Below are 26,177 nucleotides of genomic sequence, written 5' to 3' on the forward strand. Positions count from 1 at the left end.
GGTATCATCAGGAAGCACATGCTGTTTTAAATATTGCTTTATAGTAGACAGGACAAAAATCTATTTCTTTATCTGGAGACACAGATCTACAACTAACCTGCTTTGCAGTCAGGAGCTTCAACACACCTGTAATTGGCAGGCATCATCAGACTGCTAAAGGGGGACTCGGTACGTGTTCCCTTTTGAGTTAAATCTGTTCCCTAAACACCTTTACCCATCATCATATGACAATTTCGATAGCTAAAAAAACAACTCAGGATGGCAGTTTTGTCAGTTCAACTATATTTAGCCAAATAAAGCCACAGCCCAGAATGAAACAAAGGAATTTATTGGTAATGGCACATCAAAGTCCACAGTAAACTTATATAACACATACATAAGAGACTATTTGACCAACTGCTACACACAGAAAGGAAGCAGAAAACAGCAGCTGTTTAGGTATTGAGCAGGCATAAATTCCACTGCTCTCTGCCAGCCATTATTGGACAAGGTTGGTGAAAGAGAAAGTACTCTTAGGCACTTTCAGCTGTTTCCCTAAAGTGGTACCAAGAAAAAGAAAGGAAGAACATGACTGTTCTGCACACATAACATTCCTTTGGACACAGCTTGAGTCAATGGTTGAGGTAGATGGGGTTATGTTTCCCCAGATACAGAGTCCCCATTTGCATTCCTGATTTAAAAAGATTAGGTTTGTATGAATTGTGCTTCACTTCTACAAGTAGAAGGAGATGTACCTAGTAATGCAGCTGTTGGGCAAATAATAAAATAAAAAAACAAAGGAAAGAGAAAACAACGATATAAAGGCAACACCACTGTGCAGTCAGTCACTCAAAAATAGGATCAGAAAACAGTAGGAACAAAATTAATCCTGTAATTAAGTGGCAGCTGAACCACGGAATAGTTAAAAAGCAGTAGGTTCTCTTCGCTCCCAGACAAAGGATGCCATATACCAACTTAATCAAACCGTTTCAAGTTCTTAGCAAATACATTCCCAAAAATGGAGAAGCAAATGTTGTCAATACCCAGTGATGATCACCTTAGAGCTGATTCACTCTGGAGTAGCCTACGCGTCAGGCAATTCAAATTCAAGGGCACAGGGATGTCACCCATAGTAAAGGAAACAAATCTGCACGTAAACCAAGAAGCATGGCACTGTCGGACTGCTGGTAGGAAACAGGCTGTGCAGCTGTAGGCACTGAGGCTTCTATAGGCACTGGAGAAGTGAGGTTAAGAGATTGTTTTTTCCAATAAATTAGAAAGATTTCAAAAATCATTCTTTTGTGCTTAATTAAGACGGAATTATCCCATTGGCATTGTTCTTCCAATCCAGGATTAGAGCAGGTCCCTCAATCTGCACCGGTTATCCCGCAGCCTTCATACCCATCTAGCCATGATTTTCAGTGCTGTAATTTTGTTCTTTATCCATAGCTTTTTAGTCTTTCATTAGTATAGGACTTCCTCATCCGTGTCCTAAACAGGGAGTATGGAGAGAGAAACTGAGACTACATATGAAGACATGAACCATGTTATGAGTTCAACAAATTTTGAGTCTGCTAGGCTTCTACCAAGAGCTTAAACACTTCCCAAAATGCTGCTGTGCTTGACTAAGCCACAGGACTTGTAGTTGTATAAGCACTTGCAGCAAAATCTGTTTGACTCATCATAGACATGCAGATGAATTGCTACTATATAACACATGCAGTGTGTTTTAGGAGAAGTAGCAGCTAAAACTCAAGCAAAAGACGAACCATAAAGTGCAGACAGCCACCTTAAAAAGCACTACCAGTCCCTCCAGAGAAGGTCCAGAACAGCACAAGCTGTTGTTTTTTTAGCCACAGCCAACAACATACTTTCAGATCCCCATTGTCTATTATTTTAACCACAGCAATCATCTGATGGTGTCCCCACAATCCAGCTCAGCAGCTCTCAACTTGAAAGAAACTCAAGCACAACAGTTCCATAAGGGAGATCCCAACTAAACTTCCAGCCATTTCAAGTCCAAACAGATTTTCACTAATTTCCCAATTTTAATTATTTGGTAACATACTAAGCATGGGAAAAGTACATTACAGAAAACTCAAAAATGCAGAATCATTAAGGTGACTAAGACAGGATGTCCAGAAACTCAGTAAACTAAATATTTTGCTATCAGAGAGTGAAGTATCAAACAGATGACAAAATAGCCAATATGAAAGCAGCAGGATTACAGCATTCAAATTTGCCTTCTCTCAAAGGATGAGAAGACATTTTTCAATTTTTTAAATCTCCCAACTGTCTGACAGCATTTGTCTCACCAAATGGTGGCTCCCAGCCTTTCCCATCTCCCCACCTGCAATAAGGCAATGGTGCCTCCCTGCTCCCCAGTAGATCACTTGCAGCTGCCTTTCCATCTCCTGTGGCAACTCCCCCTTTTGTATAAGGCATTTTCTGCTTTCTGCACCTCCCAAAACTCTTGCTCCCAATACTGCTGCATTGTAAGTGCTCTGTCTTATGAAGAACTGTAAATATTTCATAGGTAACTTGCATAATTGCTTGTTTTTCATTCTGTATCTAGTAAAGTAGAAACGATCAGCACACATCTATCTGAAGGCTTATGCATTTAGTACATTTTGAATCACTGGCATTAGAATAGTCAATCAAGCAACACATATTTAAATCCCCCTTAACGTACTTCCTGACCATGTACAACAGATGAAAAGGTGGGTCTGAGGTAAGCTCGTACTGCTGGACAAAGTTGCAGGGGCAGGGGGGGAGAGAAAACACTCTCAAATTAGGTATCTTAGCGAGCTTACTCTGGAATGTGCCACATTACGGCTGTGGCTGCTAATGCCAGCACACAGAATGTGGTGGCACATTTTACAAAACAAGTACAGCAGGTGGCAAAAACACTCAGTAGTTTCAGCACAACACATCTGATTAACAGAAGCTTGCTGATAGGGTAGCAAGCGAAAAAGCAGAATTAGAAGACGATCAACCACTTTACAAAACAAAACAAAGAAAAAGCCAGAAACAAACAAACTACAACAGTTTAGCAGGACTCTGTTGCAACAAAAACGGTGTAAGTAGGAAGATCTCCAAAAAAAGAGGCAACACTGCACGCTACCATCTTTACAAGAAACATAGTGGATTGAGATATCACTGCCTCCATTCCCCACTGTAGCACTGTCAAAACCCAAACTGATTTTGCAGAGCCTTTAAAGAAACTACACAGCACAGCAGCTAGCCCTTTAAAATTATGAGTTTTCATCTTAAAATGTCAGCTTTGATTTCAATAAAGTCAAAAGAAAAATCAGTTTGGTGGTTCTCAAGTCAACTTCCCCTGCCAGTAATGCAGTATGGCCAGCAGTTCTCACCCCCTATAAGCCCATACGTGGCAGGAGCATAAAGTCTAGCCATTTGGGACAGTTATTTGACATCTAGAGGTGTTACGACAAGCCCTACCTGCTGCTCTTAGCATCTCCTCTGAGAATCAAAGTTGACAAAACCACTTATGACAACCAGCTTTCACTTACCACACAGTTCAGACACCAGTCTCTGAGTTTCCCCAAGCAGCTGTCTGTCTCTGTCTGTTCGGGCCTGCAGAAAAAGCACAGGATTAGCTTCTGGACTTCAGATCCTAGTTCTACCACACTGAATTGAAGGCTTTTCACCACTTTGCACAGCAAAATCAGGAAGAATGTCAGGTCCCTTAATTTTGAAGGGAGATATTTCATTTAAGTGCCATGAGGAATACAACATGAGTTGCTATTTGGCTGGCAAATCCCACAGCACTAATCAGAACACAGGATTAAAAACACATTCTGCAAGAAATTGTGGTACTGAACCCACTGCAAGAACAATGCAGCTCCAGCAGCAGCACTGTTACCTTATTGTTCTCACTACTGAACCTTCCCAGAACAGAACCCTCTCCACTTTAGAAGGGAGTTCAGTCTCCAAGGCTCATGCAGTACCTGGCACCTCTGCTCAGGCCATCACAGCGGAACCAGTTTGCATTATTCAGTTTGCTTTGCTGTTACAGATACTTCAAACCAAAATGCAACACACAAAGCCCACATAAGCAAAATATCTTGCTGATTTAGGCTGAAATAAATGGCATTACAGAAGTGAACGACTGTCTAACCCCAAGTTCCACACGTCAACAAGCCAAAGAAACACAGACTTTGGGTTGCAGCCAGAACTTACTCATCAGACACTTCGATGGAAGATTTCTTACAGCCGGATTTTTTTTTCTCCTTTAGCACTCCAAATTTTCTTCCCATCCTCACCAACAGCAGAACAACCACAATGATGGAAGGCAGAAAGACTAAAATGGACAGCAGTGTTGCTGAAGTTAGCTGGAAGAAAAGACCTGCAGGAAAGAGAAACAGCAGCCCAGATGTACCAGTAGTAAAATACAGTTTTCTTCAGTCTCTGTGACAAACGTCCATTCAGGACACAGGCTGCCAGGCTTTTCATATAAAACACAAGGCTGGCAGATTTGAAACAGCTTGTCACTGAATCTGTAGGATTCATATCAAGTCTCCAACACAGTAGGGTGCCATATATGCAAAAAATGACAAAGACAGGCAGGCCACAACACAGTTCTATCAGCATGTCTAAACTGCAAATTTGGGGCAGCTCTCACACACAGGGCAGAAGAGGAAATTAAGTATTACTGAGCATCAATGTTTGTGATCTGACAGTTATTTTTAGACCAGTATCTCCTAAATGTTCAGTTTGTTCTACTGCTGCAGTATGTGGAGACCAGAACTCCTGAACAAATGCACGCTTTTGATTCCTCTTATCACCACAGCTTCCTCTGTCCCTTCCTGCCCCAAATAAATTCAATAGTTCTCAATGTATTTAGCTCAGAAAGAAGGGCTGAGGTAACTCTGGCTGAAATTCACCCATTTCACATGTGATGCTCAGACTTTAAGATCCTGACAAAGCTGCAATGCAGCTGTATCACATAGAGGAGGACATGCTATTGAAATGGCAGCTTACCCCTCTCTGTAACTATCAGAATTGTCTGGGGAATGTTATGGTACACGTCTGGAGGATTCTTCACACTGCAGATGAACGTCCCATTGTCACTCATCACTGGGCTTTGGATAGCAATGGAAGCATCACCCCTGGCAACATTCCCGACCCAGGATATCCTGTCTTTGAATTTTCCCATTGTTGTTGGGTATGGAACAGACTGATAATGAAAAACCTAAAAGGAGGCAAAGACAATAATTGTGCCAATAAAACCTCATCTAAGAAAGCAAAATAAACTATTTTCTGGATTGTAAATATGAAGAAGTACACATTAAGAAGTCAGAAAGAATACTTCTTATACAGGAGACCTTTTCAAGTTCCTGTTTGGTTATTCTGAGTCAGTCCCACTTCACTAGCTTTCCAACGCTTTTATCTACCAGCCTCAGCTTTCAGATGTCACCATCACCATTCTGACCAACTCATTCCCTTCTGCAGATCTTCAGCTGAGAAGCAGAGCAGGCTTCTTGTCTCATGCAAGACAGAACACTGCCATTCTTCAGGTTTTGCTCCTTGCACTTCTGCCCTTGCTGTCCTATGACTAGGGACTTGGCAGACCTCGCTCCATACAAGCAGCATCCTTTTGTTCCAGACACAAGCACACCCCTAAGAGTCCAAACTCTTCAGGCAGCAGAAGTCACTGATAATCTGCAAAGTTATTCATTCTCTGCTTCCACCTCGCATAAGAGATTTTCAGTGGGCTTTCAGACTTATGTATTTATGCTTAGATTTCAAAACGCTGCCAACAAAACAGCGAGTAGCAGCCCATAAACCTCAGAGGCTGTCATCATCGCTGTCTTCAGACTGTCATTGCACACATGTTGTTGCCACTCCAAGATCTATCAGCAGTAGATTGCATGACAGAACTACTACGGTACAGCTGCCTTCAAGAAAGTGACCAACCAAACGCTTCACAGTCATTCTACACATAGCTACAGCATAAAATGCATCACTTGTGTCAAACCCAAAAATTTATGTCCTTTATCATCATTATGCTATTATGAGTTTACACAGAATATTTTTTGCCCAAAGAACACTAATGAAATTTCACACAGGAAAGGTGGCAGCAACGTGAGTCCCAAACCCCACAGTGATGAAGCAGCACAGCAAGGCAAACAGAAAAAACATCATCAGATTTTCAGCATGCACAGAGGTCTGGTCAGTATCCACTAGAAAAAGAGTCCCTGTTCCACTTACTGTCTCCATCTGACCACCTGTGAGAGGCCGGTACGTCCAGTCTACTGTCAGGCTCTCAGTCATGGGGGAACTGGATTTGAATGAGCATTTCAGCAATACTTGTTCACCGATGAAAGCTTGCACTTTAGGACTGGCTTTAATTTCCAGGGAAAGAGCACTGCAGACACCTGATGGAGCAAGCACAAAAGATGAGGATTAGTTTGCTGTTACATGTGAGGCACAGGAGTGACAATGTCCCAAAGGTATTGATGCATGTGCAGGTCAACTACAGTCCAAAGACTGAAGTGCAGTAATGGCTACCTCCCCCATACTGAAATTTAAAGAAAAGCAGACAGCTTACCTAACCTATTCTCTGTGGGACTGGAACTAGCCCCAATTAAAGTATTTACCTGGAAAATACCACCAAAAGCCTACAGATATTTAAGTATCAAGAGCTGAGAAACAAATCAGCTGATACTCTGATGAGTTGCAAAATGCCAGCTTTGGACTTCAAGGCAGCTCTGGCTCTGCATGTCTTGCCCCAAGGCGATACCGCCAGTAAATCACACATGCACTGAGCCAAGAGTCAGCAGCAGCAATACTCTTTATTTCTCGTTTTCAGTGACTGTAACAACTTCTGCCTCATTCATCTAGTGTGATGCTCCAGCCAGGGATGAGGTCAGCCTGCCCAGCATCGAGCAGGAGCATCATTCGAGTACTCCCTTCCACAAATGTCCTGCTCCTGGCTTATGAAGATTTATTACGGTGATACTCCGCATGAAGTTCTGCTCCAATTCCTACAGCCGACTCCTCTGCTGTGCAGGCTCAGAAGGAGCAGGCACAGATTCAGATTTGCCAGTTCCCCTGCAAGTTTCTGGCATCACACGCCTGTTCCGCAGCTACCAATGTAAAAAAACCCAAGGGTTTTGACAACGCGCTCCTTTCGCTACCAACTGGAAGTCTGGAAATCTCAGAGAGCAGATAGCTGGGCCTTAGCAGAGCGAGCAGAGGTGGGACACTGGCACCCGTGCCTTGGGTGCTAGCAGAGGTGGGGGCCTGGCACCCGCGGGGGTGGGACGCTGGTGGCCGTGCCCCGGCTGCGGGCAGTGGGCAGAGCGCAGGGTGAGGGCACACCCGCCGCCCCCCGCGCCCTGCTGGAGGCCCCCGCTGCCCCCGCGCACCACCCGGCTCCTGCCGCACCAGCACCCGGCACGGTGCTCACCGCGGGGCCCGCACAGCCCCGCCGGGGCCCGGAGCGGCCCGCAGCCGCCCCCCCCCTCCGGTACGGTCCCTCCCGGAGCCCCCGAGGCCAGCACCGCCACGCGGACCGCCCGCGCTGCGGGGCCGCCGGCCGCAGCCGCCTCCCCGCTGGCCGCAGCCCGGCTCGGCTCCGGGGCTCCCAGCCGGGCCCCACCGCGCACAGGGCCGGGCCGGGCCCGTCACCGCCCGCCGCCGCGGCAGCCCCCGGGGGCGAGAGGCGCCGCTGCCGGAGAGCCCCCGTTACCGAGCAGAAGCAGGACCCCCCGCGGGAGGAGGAGAAGGCCACCGCCGGCCACCGCCTCACCGCACCGCATCCTGGCTGCGCTCAGGGCCGCAACATGGCGGCTCACCTGAAGGCCGCGCAGGTGAGGGCGGGGGCAGCCCCAAGATGGCCGCCCCGCGTCGCCATGGCGACCGGCGGCCTCGCACCTGGGCGGCCGCGGGCCTGGCGGGCCGCGGGGAGCGGAGCGGGGCGGGCGGCCACGGCGGGGCCCTGCGGCTCCGGGCCCCCCACGGCTCCGGGCCCCCCTGCGGGCTCCGGGCCCCCCGCGGCTCCGGCCCCCCGCGGCTCCGGCCCCCCGCGGCTCCGGGCCCCTGCCTGTCGTGGGGAGTGGGCCCGGCCCGGAGCCCCCGCGCTGGCCCGTTCCGCCAGAGCCCGCTGGCTGCTTTTCCTGCTTTTCCAAGCTAAAACCCACTCATCTGAGGTGCCAAGGGCGCGGTGGGACTGCGCACCTGAGCGTGTCCCATGCCAAACCAGGACTGCGTGTCTGAGCATGTCCCATGTCATGGCAGGATTGCATGTCAGAGCATGTCCTGTGTCATGTCAGGACTGCATGTCAGAGCATCTCCCATGTCATGGCAGGAGCGTGTTTCTCCCATGTCACGGCAGCACTGCACATCTGAGCATCTCCTGTGTCACACCAGGAATGCGTGTCTCCCATGTCACAGCAGGACTGTGTGCCTGAGCCATCTCCTGTGTCACGGCAGGACGGCGTGTCTTCCATGTCATGGCAGGCCTGTGCATCTCCCGTGTCACGGCAGGACTGTGTGTCTCCCACATCACAGCAGGACTGAGCATCTCCTGTGTCACAGCAGGACTGCGTGTCTCTTGTTGTCACAGTGGGACAGTGCATCTCCCGTGTTGTGCCAGGACTGCATGTCTAAACATCTCCCATGTCACAGTGGGACTGTGCATGTCCCATGTCACAGCAGGACTGAGCATCTCCCATGTCACAGTGGGACTGCGTGTCTCCAGTGTCGTGACAGCACTGTGTAACTTCCATTGCACGGCACATCTATGACACTGTCACTGCTTTCCACAAGGCGCCTTTATTTATGACACAGGATCAAAAATGAAAACATACAAAGAGATAATGTGGCCAGCACATTACAGTTATAAAGTCATAAAGATTTTCTTTAAACAAACGGGCTGATTTGGTTTGGTGCTGGTTAAATACTGTAACAGCTCTGCGGTTTCAATGATTTAGGGCTTTGTTTGCCTTTGAGAGAGCGAGTCTGTGCAAGTACAGGGGAATGCAGGAGCGAGGTGCACTGGTGGTCACCTGGGCAGTGAGCAGCATGCAGAGAGTGGGGTATTGCTGCTGTTGGCAGCCCGATACCACGCTAGCAGCCACTGAGCACTGCTACCATGCCAAGCAGCAGCGGGACAGTGCACCACCGCAGCACCGCTTGCCCAGGGCAGCCTCTGAGCTTGAACCGCAGCCAGCCAAAGCGCCGGGGTGCCTGCAGCGGTGGGTGTAAGGCTGCTGAGACGGGGGAAGAAGCATCCCACCCGGCGGTGGTGTGCTCCCTTGGCAGGTCAGCGTACTGGCAGGGTGGGAGTGGGAAGAGGAGGGGGGCTGCCGAAGTGTGTGGCCACACGCTGCACAGCAGAAGGCAATGTCCTCAGCTACCATAGTTACAAAGCCTGTAAGCTTTAAGAGATCAATATGAAAACCACACCCACTGGTAAACGTTATCCCTAATAAGAAACAGCATACATTCCCAAACTGTAATACTTCCCATTTAAAGTACCAAAGAGATTTAAAGTATGTCGTAGCAACTAGCTACTTCTCTGATCCCTCATGTTGTCAGTCTTCCTTTTCATGATGACAAAGAGGATTCTGAGGGAGGAAAAATAGGGCAACACAAATGCACATTGCAGTTTTTAAGGTGCAAGAGTGCATGTGCTCAGACGCTTTGAAAAACACTGTTCAGTCAGTTATCTTGGAATTTGTTCAAATCTTTTGGCATTTTTTCATCTTCAGAGCAGCCTTCTTCACATTCTGCAGGTGTGAAGATTAAAGAAAGTTCCTTGTACACAGGACAGGTTCCTCCTGCTTTGCTTCAGTGAAGGAAGTTTACAACTTATGTTAATGTCACTCTCTTTCCTTGCAAGAAATTCAGGTTGAGCAGAGATACCACACTCACAGCATGAGGCGTCTGTAATTCAGCTTTGTTCTAACATCCAAAATTACAAGCTTCCACCATCTGCATTAGAAGTACCTAAGAAGAAGGATCATAAGAAAAACAGAACAAATTCATTACTCAGGGTTATTGTTGAAAACAAAAATAGTAGAGGCAACTGCTGACCTCAGAAATTGAGTGCGTAAAAATTATGCTGAAATGTTTCAGCAAAGCAAACAAATCTGGAAACAGTGTCAGTCTTCCTGTAGCAATTCTAAAACAATAAAGATTAAATTAATCAAAAAGCAGACTCAAAACTCGTGAAAGGAAACTAATTCACTCCTCTTTATGTACAAAGCAGGCATGTCATGAAAAGCAGCAACAGCTTTCCTGCAAATGATCCCCAACCCTAGGGTGGAGAAATCTCTTCTACAGTTAAGAGGCGGTTCTGCCTCCGCTGCCTGTTCAGTTGTCAGTCTCTCTGAAGGCTCCTCAGGAGCGAAGTGTGACTGTGGTCTCAGTAGTTTCTGCTTATGGCTACCGAGACCTGTTGGCTGTGAAGGAAAGTGAAATGCCCAAGTAAAATTGTCTTAGAAAGTCTACGGCAACACCAAGACATTAGTTAGAGAATATCTGAATGGATACCTGCATTGTATATACCATAAAAGACCCCTAGTCTTCTAACGGGCTGGCTTCCTTTTCTTCTCTAATCTTCAGGTTCTCCTTTTCTCTACTGTTATAAAAAGGGTGGGGGGGGGGGGGGGGGGGGAGGGGAAGGAGAGAAAACAGAAAAAAAAAAAAATAAAAATCAGATATCCTGAGCAACAGAGTCACGTTCTGCATTACATACAGCATATGGAACATATGACAGGGAGTTACATGATAAGACAGTAAGCATGCTACATGCATGGTGACCACATGTGTCACGCTGATGGAACAGAGCGATCATCTGCCAACTACCACCACAACAGCTGGATACTTCTCAGAGTGAGAAGCCACTGTGAAGGGCAAGAGGAAAATGAGGACTCCAAAACATGTTCGTCCTGGGGCTCTGTTCTGACTGCAAGTAAGCAGCCAATTCCTGCTGATAGTGTTTGCAGCTTTGCATTGTAGATGCTTAGTGTAGGGTCCAAGCCAAGAATTCTGAATAGCTATGAAGATGTATTCGACAAGCTTTCCCAGAAGCCTTTCTCTCTCTGTCCTCTGTCCTTACAGTTCAGTGTCTGCCACCTTGATCCTCTTCTCTTGCGCTTTCTTCTGATGGTGTCGACAGATAATCACAACTGTCACCACAATGATCATCAGAACACAAGCAGACCCAATGGCCACCGCCAGGAAGTGGATTTCTGAGAAATGCACTGCATGGAGAGAAACAGATCAATGAACAGGAGGGACACACAGGGGGCTCTTGGGATGAGGCTGGGAACCTGCATCCGTGAATACAACCTTTCCTCAGGCTCCTTTCCCCCTTGTGTCCATTAATTACCCTCATGCCTTCTCTTTATAATCCCTTTTCTTCCACACATTTTCCCCACAGTGGAGGAAGATCTGCCAATGCTTCGCACTGGCCAAATTCACATGACCTCTGGTGGGGTTCTTGGCTTCTCACCTTTCTGCACAACTCTGAGTCGCACTTCACCAATTGTGCCATCGACATCTGGTGGGTTCTTCACCTGGCAGGTGAACGTCCCGTTGTCAGTGGGCTGCAAGTTCCAGATAACGATGGAAACATCATTACGCTCAATATTCCCATCCCAGGTGACTCGCTCTTTAAACCGCCCAGCAGACAGCTTGTAGGGCTCCTTCAGGTAATAAAATACCTACAAGAAAGAGAGGGAGCCGTCATTCCTACACACTGTGCAGTCTTTGCGATGGAAGCAGCACGTGGAAGTGGAGTGGCAGTGGCTGAGGTAGGCTGTGGGGAGCTGCGTTGGCCCCGTCGCTCTCAGATAGACTCTGAGGGCATTTCAAAAGACGGTGCCTTTGCTCCAGCAGCCATGCGAGCTCTGTCCTGCTCAAGCCTAAGGCTTCGTTAGGTTGTGTTCAGCTGTCTTTCAGTTATATGGCAGTACTAGGTGAGCTGCTTGCCCCGCCATGCTGGCCAAGCTAAAACATTCTGTAGGTCGCGTCAGGTGTGGGACAGCAGCTAAGACATAGAGTTCAGCCGTGGTGTAAGTGGGTACATTTTCATCAGGCCCCAGATATTTTAACCCCAATTACCCCAAACTAAACAGAATGTGCCTTTAGCCAAGGTCTGTAAACAGAACTTCTTGTTCAGCGTAGTGATTCTGAGTAGCAGGGGAAAGGCTCAAGATGTACATACTTGTGTGTTCCAGCTGTGTTTGCCCATACCCACATCTGGAATTGTCACAGTCAGTGGGCTTAGCCAGTGCTGGACCTTGGGAATGGTTTGTTTGGGCAAGTGTGCCTCCATGAAATGGAGTGTGAAGTTCCCACTCACCGGCTCATGAGAGCCCAGGTCCTCGGGCTGGAAGTTCCAGGTCACAGACAGGTGCTGGCTAATGGGGCTGCTGCTGGAAAAGGTGCATTTTAACCGCAGGTTAGTGCCGTTCACAGCATCCACCTCCCTGGAAGTGTGAACTTCCACGGCTACCACAGGCCACAGGGCTGCAAGAAAACAGCAGGGATTAGAGGTAAAGAAAACTACTGTCTTGGAGTAAGCTCATCACTTCTCCTTATCTGCATTTACTCTGTTTGGGAGCCTGCCTTATCTGTCCCTGTCAATGTTTAACCTGGCAGCCTCCAGAACACAGATACGCTTAGTGAGCAGGGTGATCCTGCGTATGCAGAATCCAGGAGATCCCCTGGTCTTCATGGATTTTGTCAGTTGATAAACCAGCTGAACAGTGGGGGTTTCAAGGGAGTTTGTATTCATCTGAACTGCCGGTATAGTGCTTGCTTTGTTGTTTTGTGGCTGCACAGTTAAACGTTTACAGATCTGATAACTGGTTGAGAAGGAACTGCTGAGAAGGACTTGCCTATAGGGACAACAGACCTTGTTTTGTGGGAATTGCCTCTCTTCAGGCATGAGCAAACTTGACATCTAGGAGGTGCAATGTCGTTGTAAATGCCACCCTTCCTTAAATATCTACTCACTCCTGACTGGCACTAAAGGTACCATATAACTTTTCACGGTCACATTTTCACATGTGATTACACTCTGCTGCACTCAGTTCCCCAAGATTTCTTCAGAAGAGCGGTCCTGCCCTTTCAGCTAGGACTGCTGAGCCCCAACACACAACTGCTATTTCCCATGCTAGAACTTTCCTTTATACACTTTGTTTTATCAGCCCAAGTGTCATGCACACCGTGGTGAAAACTGCTCGGATTGGTGTAAGCAGTGCCTGGTAGAAGGTTAATAGTCCAGCTGGCCAACTGCAGTCAAATGTAGTCAGGCTGAGGAACTCTGCAGGAAATCCTCCAGATAAATCAGTAAGCACTTGTTTGTCAAAGAAGCATCCTTTGTTAACTAAACCACCACAGCTGTTGCTTTAAAAATAAGTTAGCATCGCTACCTCGATGCTACCCTGAGAGAGAGATGGTCAGCAAGAGAGGGAGCATCAAGACACAGAAGGAAGGATAATGAAAAATAGGAAAGCCAAAGGGCTGCTGGTGAAGACACCTCTCACAGCTGAGCCCTAGTCCTCTGCCTTGCCCTGCTGTTCCAGACAGAGTTCAATCATTCTGGCAGGTTGGCGCTACCAAAACAGTGGTGCTGCAAGTTCTTGCTTTCTGCTCCCCCCCCCCTGCCCCCCAATCACTGTGTTGCTTCCCTGTCTGCTTTAACTCCCCGAGTTAGTGGGTTAGTTTCCACAAAACAGCAGTGCTGGGCTAAAAATCTTGCTGCTGCCGAAAGGGACAGTCCTCCCTGTTCCTGGTCATGTCCTCTTAAGTTTCCTTTTCCTTACTGGCCAAACTAATCCAGCAGAAAAAGAAAATTTTAATAATTTCCTGTTGCTTTAGGAAGATAAGTGAACTCACCCCAGCGTGATTCAAGAAAGAAAAAAAAAAAGAAAAAGATTATTTGGGGTTGTAAAATACGGTTTCATAGTAAAGATGATCAATACATTTCTTGCATTTGAAAATAATCTATAACCAAAGACTTCCTTGCGAAATAATTTCTTTTCTCGAAGGAGAAGGGATTCGAAATGCCCAAACATTGTTCACATTTGAAAAACTTCCTTGGCAGAGATCATGTTTCTCATCCAAAGAATCAGTGTCAAATGTCTTCATTTTAAACACCTTTAAAAGAACAACCATGGGAAATAAGCGTGAAATACTTTTTTTCAAGACAAGCTACTGGGCGTATCCGTGTGCAGATGCATTTGGGAAAGGAGGACGTGGTGGTCTTGAAATAAAAACCACTGGAAATTCAAGCAAGTTTATCATCAGCTCAGAATCGTTGCTGTGTAAAGGATCTAAACCCAGTGCTGCTTAACAATCTCATGACTGTCTCGTAACAAAGATAGTGGAAAAAAACATCTAGGACTAAAGTCCAGATTCCTGGCAGGAAAGAGTAAGATGTGTAACCAGAGCTCAGAATGAGACCAGTGTTCTTCTTCCGCCTGAACACACCTAAACCTGTTTGTCCAAGAAACTCAATCACTTCGTGCCACTTGCAGTGAACCCCAGAGTGAAAGAACCGCAGCAATCGTCCACAGCAAGCACCCGAGACGCCTACAAAGTCGCTGCCTTAATGAGGATGATAATTAAGGGATCAGAAGAGGAAAGTCAAGATGGCAACGGAGGCCAGGCAGTACCAGGTTTCCTTACCTCGGAGCTGTACCCCAAGGAAAAGCACAGCACCCAGCCACTTGGGGCCGTGCATCGGGAAGGCAAGTCCGTACGCCATGGGTTGAGCAGTGCCGAAAAGAGAAATTCGTTTCGGGTTTTGTATAATCGGACGAAAGATGAGTTTCTCAAAGCCTTCCCAGCACAGCAGAGCAAATTCCTGTCTCTCAGCCTGCAAGGCAACGTGAGCGCTCTTTCCTGCTTGAGTCAGAGCGCGCTCCCTGCCCTCGCACTGAGAGGCGAGGCGCGGCCAGCACAGCTCACCTTCTGTGCAAAACAGGGGGTTTTTCAAGGTAAGATTAATTTATTCTGCCTCCTGTATTCCTTTGTTCTTTTGTGTTGCAATCATCCCTCCTCCCAGCTTCCACCTGAAACCACTCCCCCCTTGTGGGAGGTAATTTCGCTCCTAAAAGAAAATTTGCCTCAAGGTGCTTAGAGATAGCTTGAAGAAATGGGGGCCCTTTTTTTCCTTTTTATTTATTTCAAAACCTGTAAATGATCCAAAAAGCAACCTGAAACAGTCTGTGGCAGCAGTGTGGGCACACAGCCAGAGGATGGAAATGTCCTGCTGAAACACAGGCACCTACAGTGAAACGAAGGGATCATTTTAATGTTCCTTGTTCGCAGTTCGCAGCCATCCCACAGAAGAATTGGGAGACGGCGTTAACTGGTGCTGGTCAAGTTCTTGGAAAAGTCAAAAGACAATTACATTGGAGAGGAATCCAGCCCGGTGGGAGTCCAGGCATGGCTGGGGAAACCTCACTGTGCTTAGCAAGCAGCACAAGGTGCTACAGAAGCTCAGTGCAATACAAAGTACTTTCCTGGAGGCACGTGGCAGTTGCGAGAGCACGAAAGCGAGCTGTGCATGTGCGCTGGCAAAATACGGATGTTTGCATTCGAAAGCCGTAAATCACTTCACCAGCAAAACCTGCTGCTGGCTGCAGCTGTGTTTGTGTCTGGTCCATGGTCTAGTTCCAAGAAGTCATCCCAGGTCAGGAGCTTTCATTGAGCCTGATGCTGATCTTCCTCATGGTGGTGCCGAGGCAGGGATGGGGAGGATGCCGCAGCCTCTGGGTGGCATGAGGGGCTGCCTCCAGCTCCGAGCTCAGGACAGAGGGAGGGCACGCTCTTTGTGCAGCAGTGCGGGCTCCGATCGGGATGCTTCACATTACTGGGAACACACTTGAGAGGGTGTCAGGGCTGTTCAGAACAAGGTTTTGGTGGAAAGAGGGCAGCGGTGGGACTCTCAGGTTTCCAGCTAATGAGCAACCACGTGGACATCTCTCCTCCCATTTGCTGTTGTAACATCCTTGCAGCAATTTCTATGGAGAATACTGAATTTATTTTTAACTTTTAAAGTTTGAGTTACAAATCTTGAGTTGGAAGGGACCCATAAGGATTATCAGCTCCAACTCCCTGCTTTTCATAGGAGTGATCACAGGTGTGTGATACCTAAAACTAAACCATATCATCCAGATGCTCTTTGAACCCTGTAGTACACATTTACCTTGGGACTAAGGAAGAATGCGTGCAAAAGACTAGAAGTGACCAGTTTACAAGGTACACTGAGCCTCCTTGATTTCTTTCTAGAGAATTTTTCTACCTTAATGATATTAAGATTAATAAAGCAATACACAAAACCCAAACCAAACCACAAACTAGTTATTTTTCTGTTACAGTTAAATCTCTGAACAGTTAAGACAAGAAATCTCTGAACAGTTTAGACAAGACCTAGTTTTAGTTAACCTGAATTGTTCAATATCGTAAGAGTATCCAGCACGTCTCGTCATTCCGTAGGCAAGCCTCACCTGAATTTGGTCCTTCACCCCTTCGGTGAGACACTCCGCATGGGATGGAAGCAGCGCTGTTTAATAGCAGGAATCATGTACGGCCAAGGGTGTAATAGTAAATCCCCCTGCCCGCTGCACCGCTGGAAGCAGTGCCTGGGCTCTGCACACCCAAGGGCAAGGGCAAGGGCAAGGGCAAGGGCAAGGGCAAGGGCAAGGGCAAGGGCAAGGGCAAGGGCAAGGGCAAGGGCAAGGGCAAGGGCAAGGTCGGGCAGGGAGCGCCCCCTAGCGGAGCCTGGGGCCGCAACCCCGCGGGGAGCGCTGCGGGACGTCCCTGCAGAGCCTCCCTGGGGGCCGGCGGGGGGGCTGCGGGGCACAGCCTCGAGGGGTGGCACAGGCCGGGGTGGGCTCAGGCTTTCGGGGGGGGGGGGGGGGGGGGCGGCTTTCTGCACCGTGTCCCCTTCTGCTTCTGGCAGAGCCTTCCCCCCGGCAGCCTTGGCCTTCCCCCCAGCGCTGACCAGCTGTGGGGGCTGCTAACGGGCCAGCAGGTGGGCAAAGGGCATTTACAGCAACAAAGCTGGTTGTGTTGTAGGTGCAGTTCATAACAGGGGTGCGAACGGTGCGTGACGAGGTAGAACAGCTGTTGAAGTCTGATGTCGGAACTGAGGAGGAGCAGCCACTCAATGAGGCACATTCACCCCCCCCCAACATGAGTCATGGAGGGGCTGGGGGTGCAGAGCGTTAGCAGCAGACCAGAGGCTTGCAACCCAGGCTGCCGCCGCGCTCCTCACCGTCCGGATGCCCGCAGGGTCTGCATGAGGAGCAGGCAAATGCCACTCTTGAAGAGGCAGCAGGAATAAACGGTTGCGTTAGAGGAAAGTAACAAAAGTGGAGTCCAGGCTGCACCATCCGTGACTAAAAGCCCCGGGTTTTACAGGTGTTACAGCCTGGCGCTTACAGGCTCACTGCTGCTGGCTGCACCGCATCTCTGGTGCTGAGCCGCTTGTGAGCGCTTCTGGTTCCTTTGTTTATTCCCTCCTCTGTTCAGTTGCTTGCAGTAGTCTGAACTTCAGAGACACTCGCTTTGAAAAATGCTTAGGAAGGTTCTGACGACGAATTTAATCTGGTCTCGTTTATCTCCTCCTGCTCCTGGCGCAGTCACAACGGGTCTCCCGAGGCTTGAGCCGGGCTGGTGTGAGCAGCCGCCCCTTGCTGTCCGTGACGTCCTGCCTAGACGTTTTGAGCCTCCACACTTCCTGACATGGGCTTATTTTATCATAAGTGTTCCGTGTCTTTCTTGGCTGCTTGCAGGTTTCACTGGAAACAGTGAGTCTCCCCAGCACTGCTCAGTTCGTTGCTGTACACAATTCTGGGAAAAAATTGTGGGCCTCTTTCTTGTAAGCAACAACTTGAAACGCCGATGTGTTCTTTCTTCCCTCGCAGCCACCCTCAGCGATGCCAATCTGACGTGGTAGAGAAAAGCAAGAGCAGGAGGAGCACAAGGATGGGGCTGGAGCGGTCCTTGCCCCTCGTGGGGCTCCTGCTGTGTGTGGGTGAGTAGCGCTGGCCAGGAGCCCACGGGGACCAGAGGGGTGGCCACCCTGGGGCTGCAGGGGGGAGAGCAAAGCACAGGGGCGTGTGGCTGCTTTTACAAAGTACCTGCAGCCACATCTTCTGCAGCTGGCATGTACAGCGGCTGCTCTCCAGTGGGAGTGTTCCCCTCAGAGAGCGGGTTGCAGGGACAGAGAAACGGGGGTCCAGCAGTCCTAGGCTAGAGAAAGGAACCGGAGGTCCTCGGGAATTTTTGCTTGCTAGCTGATCCACCAAGACACTTGGTCCCCAAACGCCACGCGGCAGGGCTGGAGCTCGGTGCACTGCTTTATGCAGCGGTGTGAACTATAAAGTGCTGTGGCTTTAATTTTATTTTTATGCTTTGTTCGTCCACGTTTCCTAAACTGTTTTGTGACTGGAGGTAAATAACTTTGGATCAGTCTCACTGTGATATCATGGGAGTGGCAACAATTTCCATGTCACCCGTCTGAACTGACCAGCCTTCAGAAAGCTGGTTTAGGACGAAATGCAGAGTGTCTATCAAGACTATAAAGAAGCTGGTGACTATAAAAGTTAAGTTTGAAAGATAATTAAAAGATACTACAGTAAGACTGGAGCTACTCTGCCAATGTGCTGCAAACACCAACTGCTATTCCTTGAGAAGATTCAAAACATTTGATTTAGCAATGGCCTGTTCTTTTTTCACATTTAAATTGGTCTTATATAAAGAAAAAAAGCATCAGATCCACTTCTCTCCAGCCAAGTCCTATGCCTGTGGAATTTCAAATCTCTAATTTTGTTACAGGTAACTCCTATTGTAAAGCAAGCATGACCAGAGATGAGATGAGACAACAGTACTGAATACGGTTCATTCCTTTATTTATTTATGTTACTTTTTATTGACAAGTATCTTTAAAGCCAATCACAAGCCTGATTCACACCTCCCAAAAGCTGTTTCTGTAATACTCCAGCTCCTGAGACCTCAATGGAGCTACTTGTTTCCTACCAAGAGAGAAAAATCACAGCGATAAACTGCTTTATAGCATTAAAACATGCATCAGGGTCCAGTCCTCGTGCAGAGGACAGTGGTTCTTACTGCGGAACACGGTTACGATTTTCCAGCAGTCTTTGGTCCACAATAATAAAGCAAAATTGTTGAGTATACAGCTTGCAATAACCCCAAAACTGGGTTGGAAAATCATTCAATTTTCCATTCTGCGTTAGTCTGTGTTAAAAATGGCTTCCAAAGGAAAACACTTCATTTCAAAACAACATCCTGCCGCAGCTAACAGAATGCTTCTAATGCCTTTAGCACAAATATAGGAGTATAAACAACTCTTTCACGCAGCTGAGTTCAGGATTCCCTTGAAGTAGGAAAGGTGTGTGATACCAGTAGCTAAATTACTTAATATTTACTATTCTTTCTTTTGTAGCTGGCACTGCAGCTCAGCAGGGTAAGTGTATTTTATCAGCATTCTTAACTTTTAGTATAATAAAAAGGCCAACTATGTCTCACGAGTGAGGACTAGAAGCCACATAGAAATATTTGAATTTTGCAAATATTGTAGGATAGGAAGAAATTCGGGTTCTTTAACTGTAACTGATCTCACTGACTTGAAAAACTGGTTGTTGTGAATTGTCCTGAATTATTGCTAGTGATTGCCAAGCAGGGTTGGGCATTTTCCAACAGCAACAAGCAGTAAGGTAATAGTGGGCCAATTTGTTAACACTTATTATTCTCTCCTTTGCAGATGATATTGAAGCACAGGAGGGTAAGTGTATTTTACCAGCATTCTTATCTATTTAGCATGATAAAAAGACTGCAAATGCTTCACAGGTGAGGACTAAAAGGCAGAGAGAAATATTTGAGTTTAAGCCGTATTTTAGGAGGAAAAAGATTCCTGTTACGTGCTGCTATCATCACCAACCAGAAAAATCAGCTATAACGAGTTGCCCCTAATTGCCATTAGTGGTCTGCGAGATGGGTTGGCCATTTGCAGAGAGCAGCAAGCACATGGATAAACAGAACGATGCATGGCAGGTGGCCAGGCTCTCTGACAGAGGTGGAGCACTCTGTGATGGTTTTGATACTGTTTGGCATTGCAAAGTGTCGGTGTAAAAAACTGAAGAAAAGCATGCATGTGGAAGACAGGTGTGCAGGGCATTTTTTTATATAATTTACGTTACTACATGAAATCAAAGATTTTGCAGAGCAAACTGTCATGGTGGGATCAAGGGTGGCCAGGGAAGCTGTTTGTAATGCTGGTTTCCCTTCTCGTTGGCTCATCTTCCAACAAAGAATTCCTGGTGGAGATTTCTGGAACCACGGTGACTATCACATGTCCCTTGACTGAAGTCAGAATGTCCTGGGAGTTATTTGGGACACCAGCACCCAGCCACGAGAGAAAGTATGTTATAGAGAATCACGACAGCTCTCCCGGCTACGTGAGCTGTTCGGCAGGTGAAAAGAAGTATGAAATGTACCTGAATGTCAGAGGTGAGTGACAAAGCAGCCTACGGGCTAAAGATGAAGTCTGCACATTTCAGTGACTGATATTAGGAACTGAGACCGGATTTTCAGGGCTGGGTGAATGCAACTCTGCTGAGGCCATTCCCGCTGTATGTGGAAGTAAAAGGGTCCGAGAGCACATTTTTGGCAAAAGGAATCACCCCGCTTTCTACGCCTTTCCCTTCTGCAGTCCTCAGGCTGGCTGCGGGTCAATGGGTCCCACGTATACACTGCGCTAATCTCTTCTACGGCTTCTGCCGTGCTGCAGGGCAAGAGCAACGTCTGTCTCAAGGGCCAGAGGCATTTCTTCTCTCGCAGAGTGGAAACCTCCCATCTGGAGCACACAGCCTGTGACCCATCGGCTGGGGGGAGTTTACCCCCACCCTGACAGAGTGATTTAAGCCTCTGAGCCATTTGAAATTCGGGCAGCTGCTTGCTCTGCATTCAGGGCTGAAGAGTCCAGAGCAGGCAGAGGGGGCGGGGGGGCAATGATCTGGGAGATGTTTTGCACCCTTGGGCTCAGGCCATGCAAACAGCAGAGGTAGCGGAGGAGGTTGCACATGCCAGCCTCCTGGTTGTGCCTGTCTGCAGACCGAAGCGGTGGGATGGAGCGGGCTGTGCTGTCCCCCTTCCCTTCTGTTTGCTCGTTTACTCTTCCCACCCAGAGCTGTATCTCTTCTAGCACTGAGCAGGTGAGAGAGACCTGGACTTTCCTTGCTTGGAAAGGAAGGGTGCCGGTCTCTGAGCACCTTCATCTCTCCTCTCGGCAGTATGCGCAAACTGTGAGGAGCTGGATGCCTTGGCAGTGACAGGGATCATCACTGCGGATCTTCTCATCACCTTCGGGGTTCTGATTCTCGTCTATTACTTCAGCAAAGACAGGAAGGGGAGAGCGAGTGCTGGCGCTGGCAGTCGGCCACGAGGTACGAGCCATTTCAGGGCTGTCTGCTCCCTGTGGCATCCGCTGAGCTCTGAATTAAGCACTTGCCCCTGCTGGGTGATGGAGCATCCACTGTTTCCCCCAAGCCTCCAATACCTTGCCAAACAGCGCTCCTGCTTGCCACATCTGTTGCTCCGGGCTGCCTTCTTGTACAGGATGGATGTGGCTGCCGTGTTGTGTCATAGGCTTTCTGCCCATAGGAAACCATTTCACAGGCTGCTGTGCAGCAGCCTCGAGTCTGTGCTGAAGCAAACTGTGCGGCGCGTGCTCAGCTTGCAAGTGTAGCTGCAAACCCAGCCTGGCCCTGGCCCGCTCAGCTGCTGTCTCAGGCAATCAAAGACCAAGAATTATGGCCCCTCACAGAACATGTAATCAGAAATTACGGCGTTATTAAAACCATAAATTTGAATTTCTGGCCTCTGAGGTCATGGTTTGGTGACCCAGTGGGTCCAGCAGTGGGGCTTATGGGTTATAGATGCTGGGGTAAAGTGATGCAGGGTGCTGACCTCATGATGCCAGTTCAGATTTGTTCAAGAAGCGTTGGCGGTGACATTTGGAGCAGGAGGCTGCCAGCCAGCCAAATACCATAGGTACTCACCAGCCAGGCTTTGTGCACATCGGGCACTGCCACTTTTACCTGAGCATCCACGAAGCTGATATAAATCTTTTAGCAAGTCTAAATTCCCTGTTGTGTGCTTAGCGTGCATGTTGTGTGCTGGGTTCAGCAGAAATGTGATGAGGCGTTCGTGCCTGTGCAGCTTGCTGCGGCAGAGGAGGATGGATTTGGTGTCTGTACTGTGGAGCCATAGCCTGGGCGTTATGGCATAAGCACAGCTTACGGGGTTTTCTTGTTTTCAAGTATTTCTTCACCACCAGGAAAGCTAGAAATTTACCTTTTCCAAAAGAAAGCTGATTCCCTCCTAAATGATCATAATAATAATAATAATAATAAAAAAACAAACCCAAACCCAATGCACCAGTTGGGTCTTTAAAAGCTCTAAGCTCATAACAAAGCCATGTGTGGTGACCCATGGTATGCATTACCCTGTGATCACTTCCGTGAAAGCCCCTCGTGCTGTGTTATCTGAGCCACCACCAAGGATGACCTCCTGCCTCTGTTGCAGGTCAGAAGACGCAGCGTCCTCCCCCTGTTCCAAACCCGGACTATGAGGTACGGAGCACCTGCATCTTTTCCATTCTCTTGCTGCTTGGGGAGGGATAGCCAGCACTGGGCATCTGTAGCATTTATCCTTTTTGTTCCTTTGAAGAAGCACCCAGTCAACCTCCAAGCTTTCCCAGGAGGGGAGGAAAAAGGTGGTGCGGTTGGAGCCCCTTTTCCTGGTGCTGCCACAGGGAGCTGGGGCAGAGCAGCAGCTTCCAGCACACTGTGCACGCTGCCTGAGCAGCACTGCACTGGCGTGCTGGGTTGTGGTTTTCTCCACGCATGGTGTGGACCAAGACTCTGGTGGTGTTTGAGGCTGTCTGAAATAAGGATTCCCAAACTAACATCTCTGCTGTTCCCACAGCCCATCCGGAAAGGCCAGCGGGAAGTGTATGCAGGCCTGGAATCCAGGGGCTTCTGAAATTCCCATGGATTTCAGGATGGAAAACAGCAGCACTTCTGCCCGGCTGGGTACTGCTCCTCTGCAGGCTTGCTGAGACCCCGGGGGGTCTGGGGTAAGCCAGGCAGCCAGTCCCACCCTGATGTGCGCCTTCAGCCTTCGGTTTGATATTAGAGAAAAGAAACGAATAAGCACATTGGCAAGAGAAGTTTTCCTTCTCATTAAAGGACTGCAGCCTCACTGGCGGTTCCTGGCCTCCTTTTCCTTCACACTTTTCTCTCTGCTCCGGTTGCACGCTCTGGTTTTCCCTCCCTTCCATTTAATTTCTGCCTGGAGTGCCTCCACTTGCTCCCCGTGTCTCCCTGGGTGGCTAGTGGGCGAAGGGGAGTCCGTCCCAGGACGACTGGCCTCTGACCTTGTCCCCCTCTCATGTTCATAACTCACCTTCATTCTGCTGTCCTGGACTTTAAAAAAAGGAACTGAGGCAGTCAGCATAATAAAAACAAAATGGTACATTTTCATAGAAAAGCCGCTGCTTTGAATGAAAATATTTCAAAGAGAGCAGTTTTTCCTTTAAAAAACACGAGCATTCATACCCATATGTGCGGACCGACCTGTCCATCCCCCAGCCCCTCTCCTGCAGGAAATGAGTGGGGCCGAGTACCACCCTGCACCCAGTGACCTCTGTGTCTCAGACCTTTGGCAGAGCATCCTCACGGGGTCGCGTGAAGATCTGGCACTTTCCCAAGCCATCTGAAAGCCTCCTATTAGGAAATCTAAGTGCTTGGCTTAAACCTTTGTCGCTGTTAAATAGTGGGGCTCTTTGATATTTCAGCTAAGGTTTGAAGCCCCACTTAGCAACCGAGTGCCAGCCTTGCAGTCTGACTGGGGCAGCACAACAGGGATTTTCATGTTTCCCAGACTGGAACTGAGACCCTTTGGCTCAGCCCCAGGACTGGCATTCTGCTCTGCAACGGCTGCTTCACTGGAACCGAAACGAATGCGTTGCAGCCACAGAGATAAAGTGCAGGACCTACACAATCCAAAAGAGCATGAAACCCTTTTGCTAAGCTGTCCTTTGCATCCCAGAGACTTCACAGACTCAGTTTTTATGGATATTCTATAGCGTAGTCCAGGATAAACACATTTCTTTGAGTGCGTTGTACCCTAAGGGGTGTACAAGTACATTTGCTGGAGGAGTTTCATTTTCCAGAGCTGTCGCTCTTAGAGATGCTTGTCCTTTTGATGCTTAGAGATTTGTCCTTTGCTGCTGCCCTTTCTCTCCTCATTTCAGCTCTGTAACTTGAGTTCTGCCTGGGTTCTGTTAGGAAGACAGCAGGCCTATTCGCCACGGGTAAAGATCCGTTTTAACTTTTTTATATACATTTAAAAACTGTAATATATTAATAAAATGGGAGACAGCACCCCCAGGTATGCATTGCGAAAGATTTCCTCTGTGGTTTTGTCTCTATTAAAGAAAAACTCTTTCCCTTAAGGGGACTTCTCAGGTCAGGAGTAGTCTGAGAGAGTGAGAGCTTCTGTGGGTCTGTGTTGACTCACCTTGCAGCAGCCTACGCGGGGTCCGGGCGCAGGCTGTGCCGGCGTGGTGGGGGCACAGCTACACATCCAAAAGTGCAGTGCTGTGCCCAGGGGAGGGGACCTGAGAGTGGGCTAGGAGCAACAGGAGCTGGGCAGTGGCGTGGGGGTGGCTATCTGGGGGCAAGTGAAACAGCTGAGGTCCCACACGCTTAACAAACTGCTTTCAAATCTGCCTGATTTTAAAAGCTGTGGCTTCCAAAGCATCAGCCACGGGACAGGTAGTAACTTAAGAAGGACCCAAGAGATGCTGCGGTGCCTGGGAACATTTCTGGTCTAACACGAGCTGGGCGAGCCCCATTTCTGTTGCTCTGTAGAGCAACAACTCTGAAGGAAGGAAGCAGCAGCAGTGATGGGGGCTGGGGGTGGTTTAACCCTTCAATTTCAGAATGGGGAGATAAACACCCAGCAAGTTTCATGCTTCAGAGTGCTGTACTTACCGTGCAGGATGTGGTTTTAAAGGGAGCACAGCTGGGTTCGCCATACAAGGCGCTAAACGTCTAGGAGGGAGATTGCAAGATAAAAAGACCACTAACCCCTGGCAGCTCTAAAACCACTCCGGGCCACGTTCTCAGCTTCTGCAAAACATCACTGCACCAGGGATGCTTGCTTAGCCCAGCCGTACGGCCCATTGCCACGAATGGGCTGTGAGACACTCGGACCACTCTGGGTGTACAAGGTCTAAATTTTGCTTCAAGCTGCACCCTGGTGCTTTGGACATCATTTACGGGGCTGCGTGTTTGCTCCAGCTTGTGCCATCCCATGCTCTCCTTATCTCGGTGGGATCAGCACCCATCCAGCGACAACACTTCCTTGCCTCTGTGCTTAGCTGTGTTGCAGAAATGTTTTCTTTGTCCTCCCAAGGGTGAGGTGCTGAGGAGCCTCTCAGAGTAGAGGAGTTGTAAAGGTTGCCTCTGCTGGCTCTTTGATCGGTGCAGAGCATACCTACTCACTGCCCCCGGTTTCTCCTGCTCTTGGGGTGTGGCAAGCCACCTTTGAGAGCTGATGGTGGTGAAAGCCCACCAACTAGGCAGTTTGCTGGTCACTTTTTTTATAAGGTCCTACCTAGATGGCTTTACAGAGCGAAGGTGGGTATTGGCATATTCTACCTGCGACAGCAATATCAGGCTCACCCTTCACTGGAGCAAGCTAGGGCAGAAAAAACACCAAGACATTATTCTGCTGCTGCGAACAGCAAAACCTTGTTGCGTAAAGAGCCGAGATCGTAGGAGAACAGGCCCTTGGCTTGTTCGCTGTCCGCAAGGCTGGTCACACACCGGTTCCCGTAAAAGCACGTGGGGTGCACCCACAGCTTTGCACAGCCTGCACGGTGTTTGCTGTGTCAGATGTGTCAAAGATTTGTGGCCAGTTTTTATCAAGTGTTAACTCTTTTGGTGCTTAATTTATACTACTGAGCCACAAGGCAATTCACAGCCTGGTACTCTCTAAAGCCTGTCACCTGGATTTTTAGAAAAGCAGGAAAAACACAACTTACAGTTGTGTACAACCGGCACACGGAGGGTGACCTGGTTTCTGAGGTTTTGAGCTGCTATCTGATCCCC

At 48.5% G+C, this 26,177-nt stretch overlaps 3 protein-coding genes across 5 annotated transcripts; 1 reads left to right on the forward strand and 2 right to left on the reverse strand.

Moving 5' to 3' along the window:
• Positions 1 to 312: 312 nt before the first annotated feature.
• On the reverse strand, positions 313 to 7,793 carry MPZL3 (myelin protein zero like 3). The gene is made up of 6 exons (XM_040616127.1): positions 7,697 to 7,793; positions 6,214 to 6,380; positions 4,984 to 5,194; positions 4,183 to 4,348; positions 3,513 to 3,576; positions 313 to 1,470 (listed from the first exon to the last, which is right to left on the reverse strand). The coding sequence occupies exons 1-6, from the start codon at positions 7,764 to 7,766 to the stop codon at positions 1,444 to 1,446; spliced, it is 705 nt and encodes a 234-aa protein (XP_040472061.1). The 5' UTR covers positions 7,767 to 7,793; the 3' UTR covers positions 313 to 1,443.
• CD3E (CD3e molecule) lies at positions 7,720 to 23,144 on the forward strand. Of its 3 annotated transcripts, none has more exons than XM_040616130.1 (8): positions 7,720 to 7,817; positions 17,901 to 18,010; positions 19,442 to 19,462; positions 19,760 to 19,780; positions 20,308 to 20,505; positions 21,288 to 21,440; positions 22,582 to 22,628; positions 22,984 to 23,144. In XM_040616130.1, exons 2-8 carry the CDS (start codon positions 17,962 to 17,964, stop codon positions 23,038 to 23,040), a joined length of 546 nt encoding a protein of 181 aa, XP_040472064.1. In that variant the 5' UTR covers positions 7,720 to 7,817; positions 17,901 to 17,961; the 3' UTR covers positions 23,041 to 23,144. The 3 variants fall into 3 exon arrangements, with proteins under 3 accessions (XP_040472064.1, XP_040472063.1, XP_040472062.1); XM_040616129.1 differs by lacking the exon at positions 7,720 to 7,817 and adding an exon at positions 14,863 to 14,963; XM_040616128.1 differs by lacking the exon at positions 7,720 to 7,817 and adding an exon at positions 16,905 to 17,783.
• Positions 9,669 to 14,758, reverse strand: MPZL2 (myelin protein zero like 2). Its single transcript, XM_040616131.1, has 6 exons — positions 14,653 to 14,758; positions 12,320 to 12,486; positions 11,468 to 11,678; positions 11,072 to 11,216; positions 10,504 to 10,591; positions 9,669 to 9,957 (listed from the first exon to the last, which is right to left on the reverse strand). Exons 1-5 carry the CDS (start codon positions 14,729 to 14,731, stop codon positions 10,531 to 10,533), a joined length of 663 nt encoding a protein of 220 aa, XP_040472065.1. The 5' UTR covers positions 14,732 to 14,758; the 3' UTR covers positions 9,669 to 9,957; positions 10,504 to 10,530.
• Positions 23,145 to 26,177: the final 3,033 nt, after the last annotated feature.

This window comes from Falco naumanni, chromosome 16, assembly GCF_017639655.2.
Source record: "Falco naumanni isolate bFalNau1 chromosome 16, bFalNau1.pat, whole genome shotgun sequence".
Taxonomy (NCBI): domain Eukaryota; kingdom Metazoa; phylum Chordata; class Aves; order Falconiformes; family Falconidae; genus Falco; species Falco naumanni.

Bases quoted from the DNA above. Each gene is read 5' to 3' on its own strand.
- MPZL3 (XM_040616127.1), bottom strand. From the start codon at position 7,766: ATGCGGTGCGGTGAGGCGGTGGCCGGCGGTGGCCTTCTCCTCCTCCCG. The intron at 5,195-6,213 runs GTAAGTGGAACA...GCCTCCTTTTAG, and splicing joins CAGGTGGTCAGATGGAGACA to GTTTTTCATTATCAGTCTGT. The intron at 1,471-3,512 runs GTAAGTGAAAGC...CTCCCTGTTTAG, and splicing joins ACTGGTGTCTGAACTGTGTG to GACACGGATGAGGAAGTCCT.
- MPZL2 (XM_040616131.1), bottom strand. From the start codon at position 14,731: ATGGCGTACGGACTTGCCTTCCCGATGCACGGCCCCAAGTGGCTGGGT. The intron at 12,487-14,652 runs GTAAGGAAACCT...GTTTTCTTGCAG, and splicing joins CCTTGGGGTACAGCTCCGAG to CCCTGTGGCCTGTGGTAGCC. The intron at 11,679-12,319 runs GTGAGTGGGAAC...TCTTTCTTGTAG, and splicing joins ACCTGGGCTCTCATGAGCCG to GTATTTTATTACCTGAAGGA.
- CD3E (XM_040616128.1), top strand. From the start codon at position 17,719: ATGGGCTTATTTTATCATAAGTGTTCCGTGTCTTTCTTGGCTGCTTGC. The intron at 17,784-17,900 runs GTGAGTCTCCCC...CTTCCCTCGCAG, and splicing joins TGCAGGTTTCACTGGAAACA to CCACCCTCAGCGATGCCAAT. The intron at 20,506-21,287 runs GTGAGTGACAAA...TCCTCTCGGCAG, and splicing joins AATGTACCTGAATGTCAGAG to TATGCGCAAACTGTGAGGAG.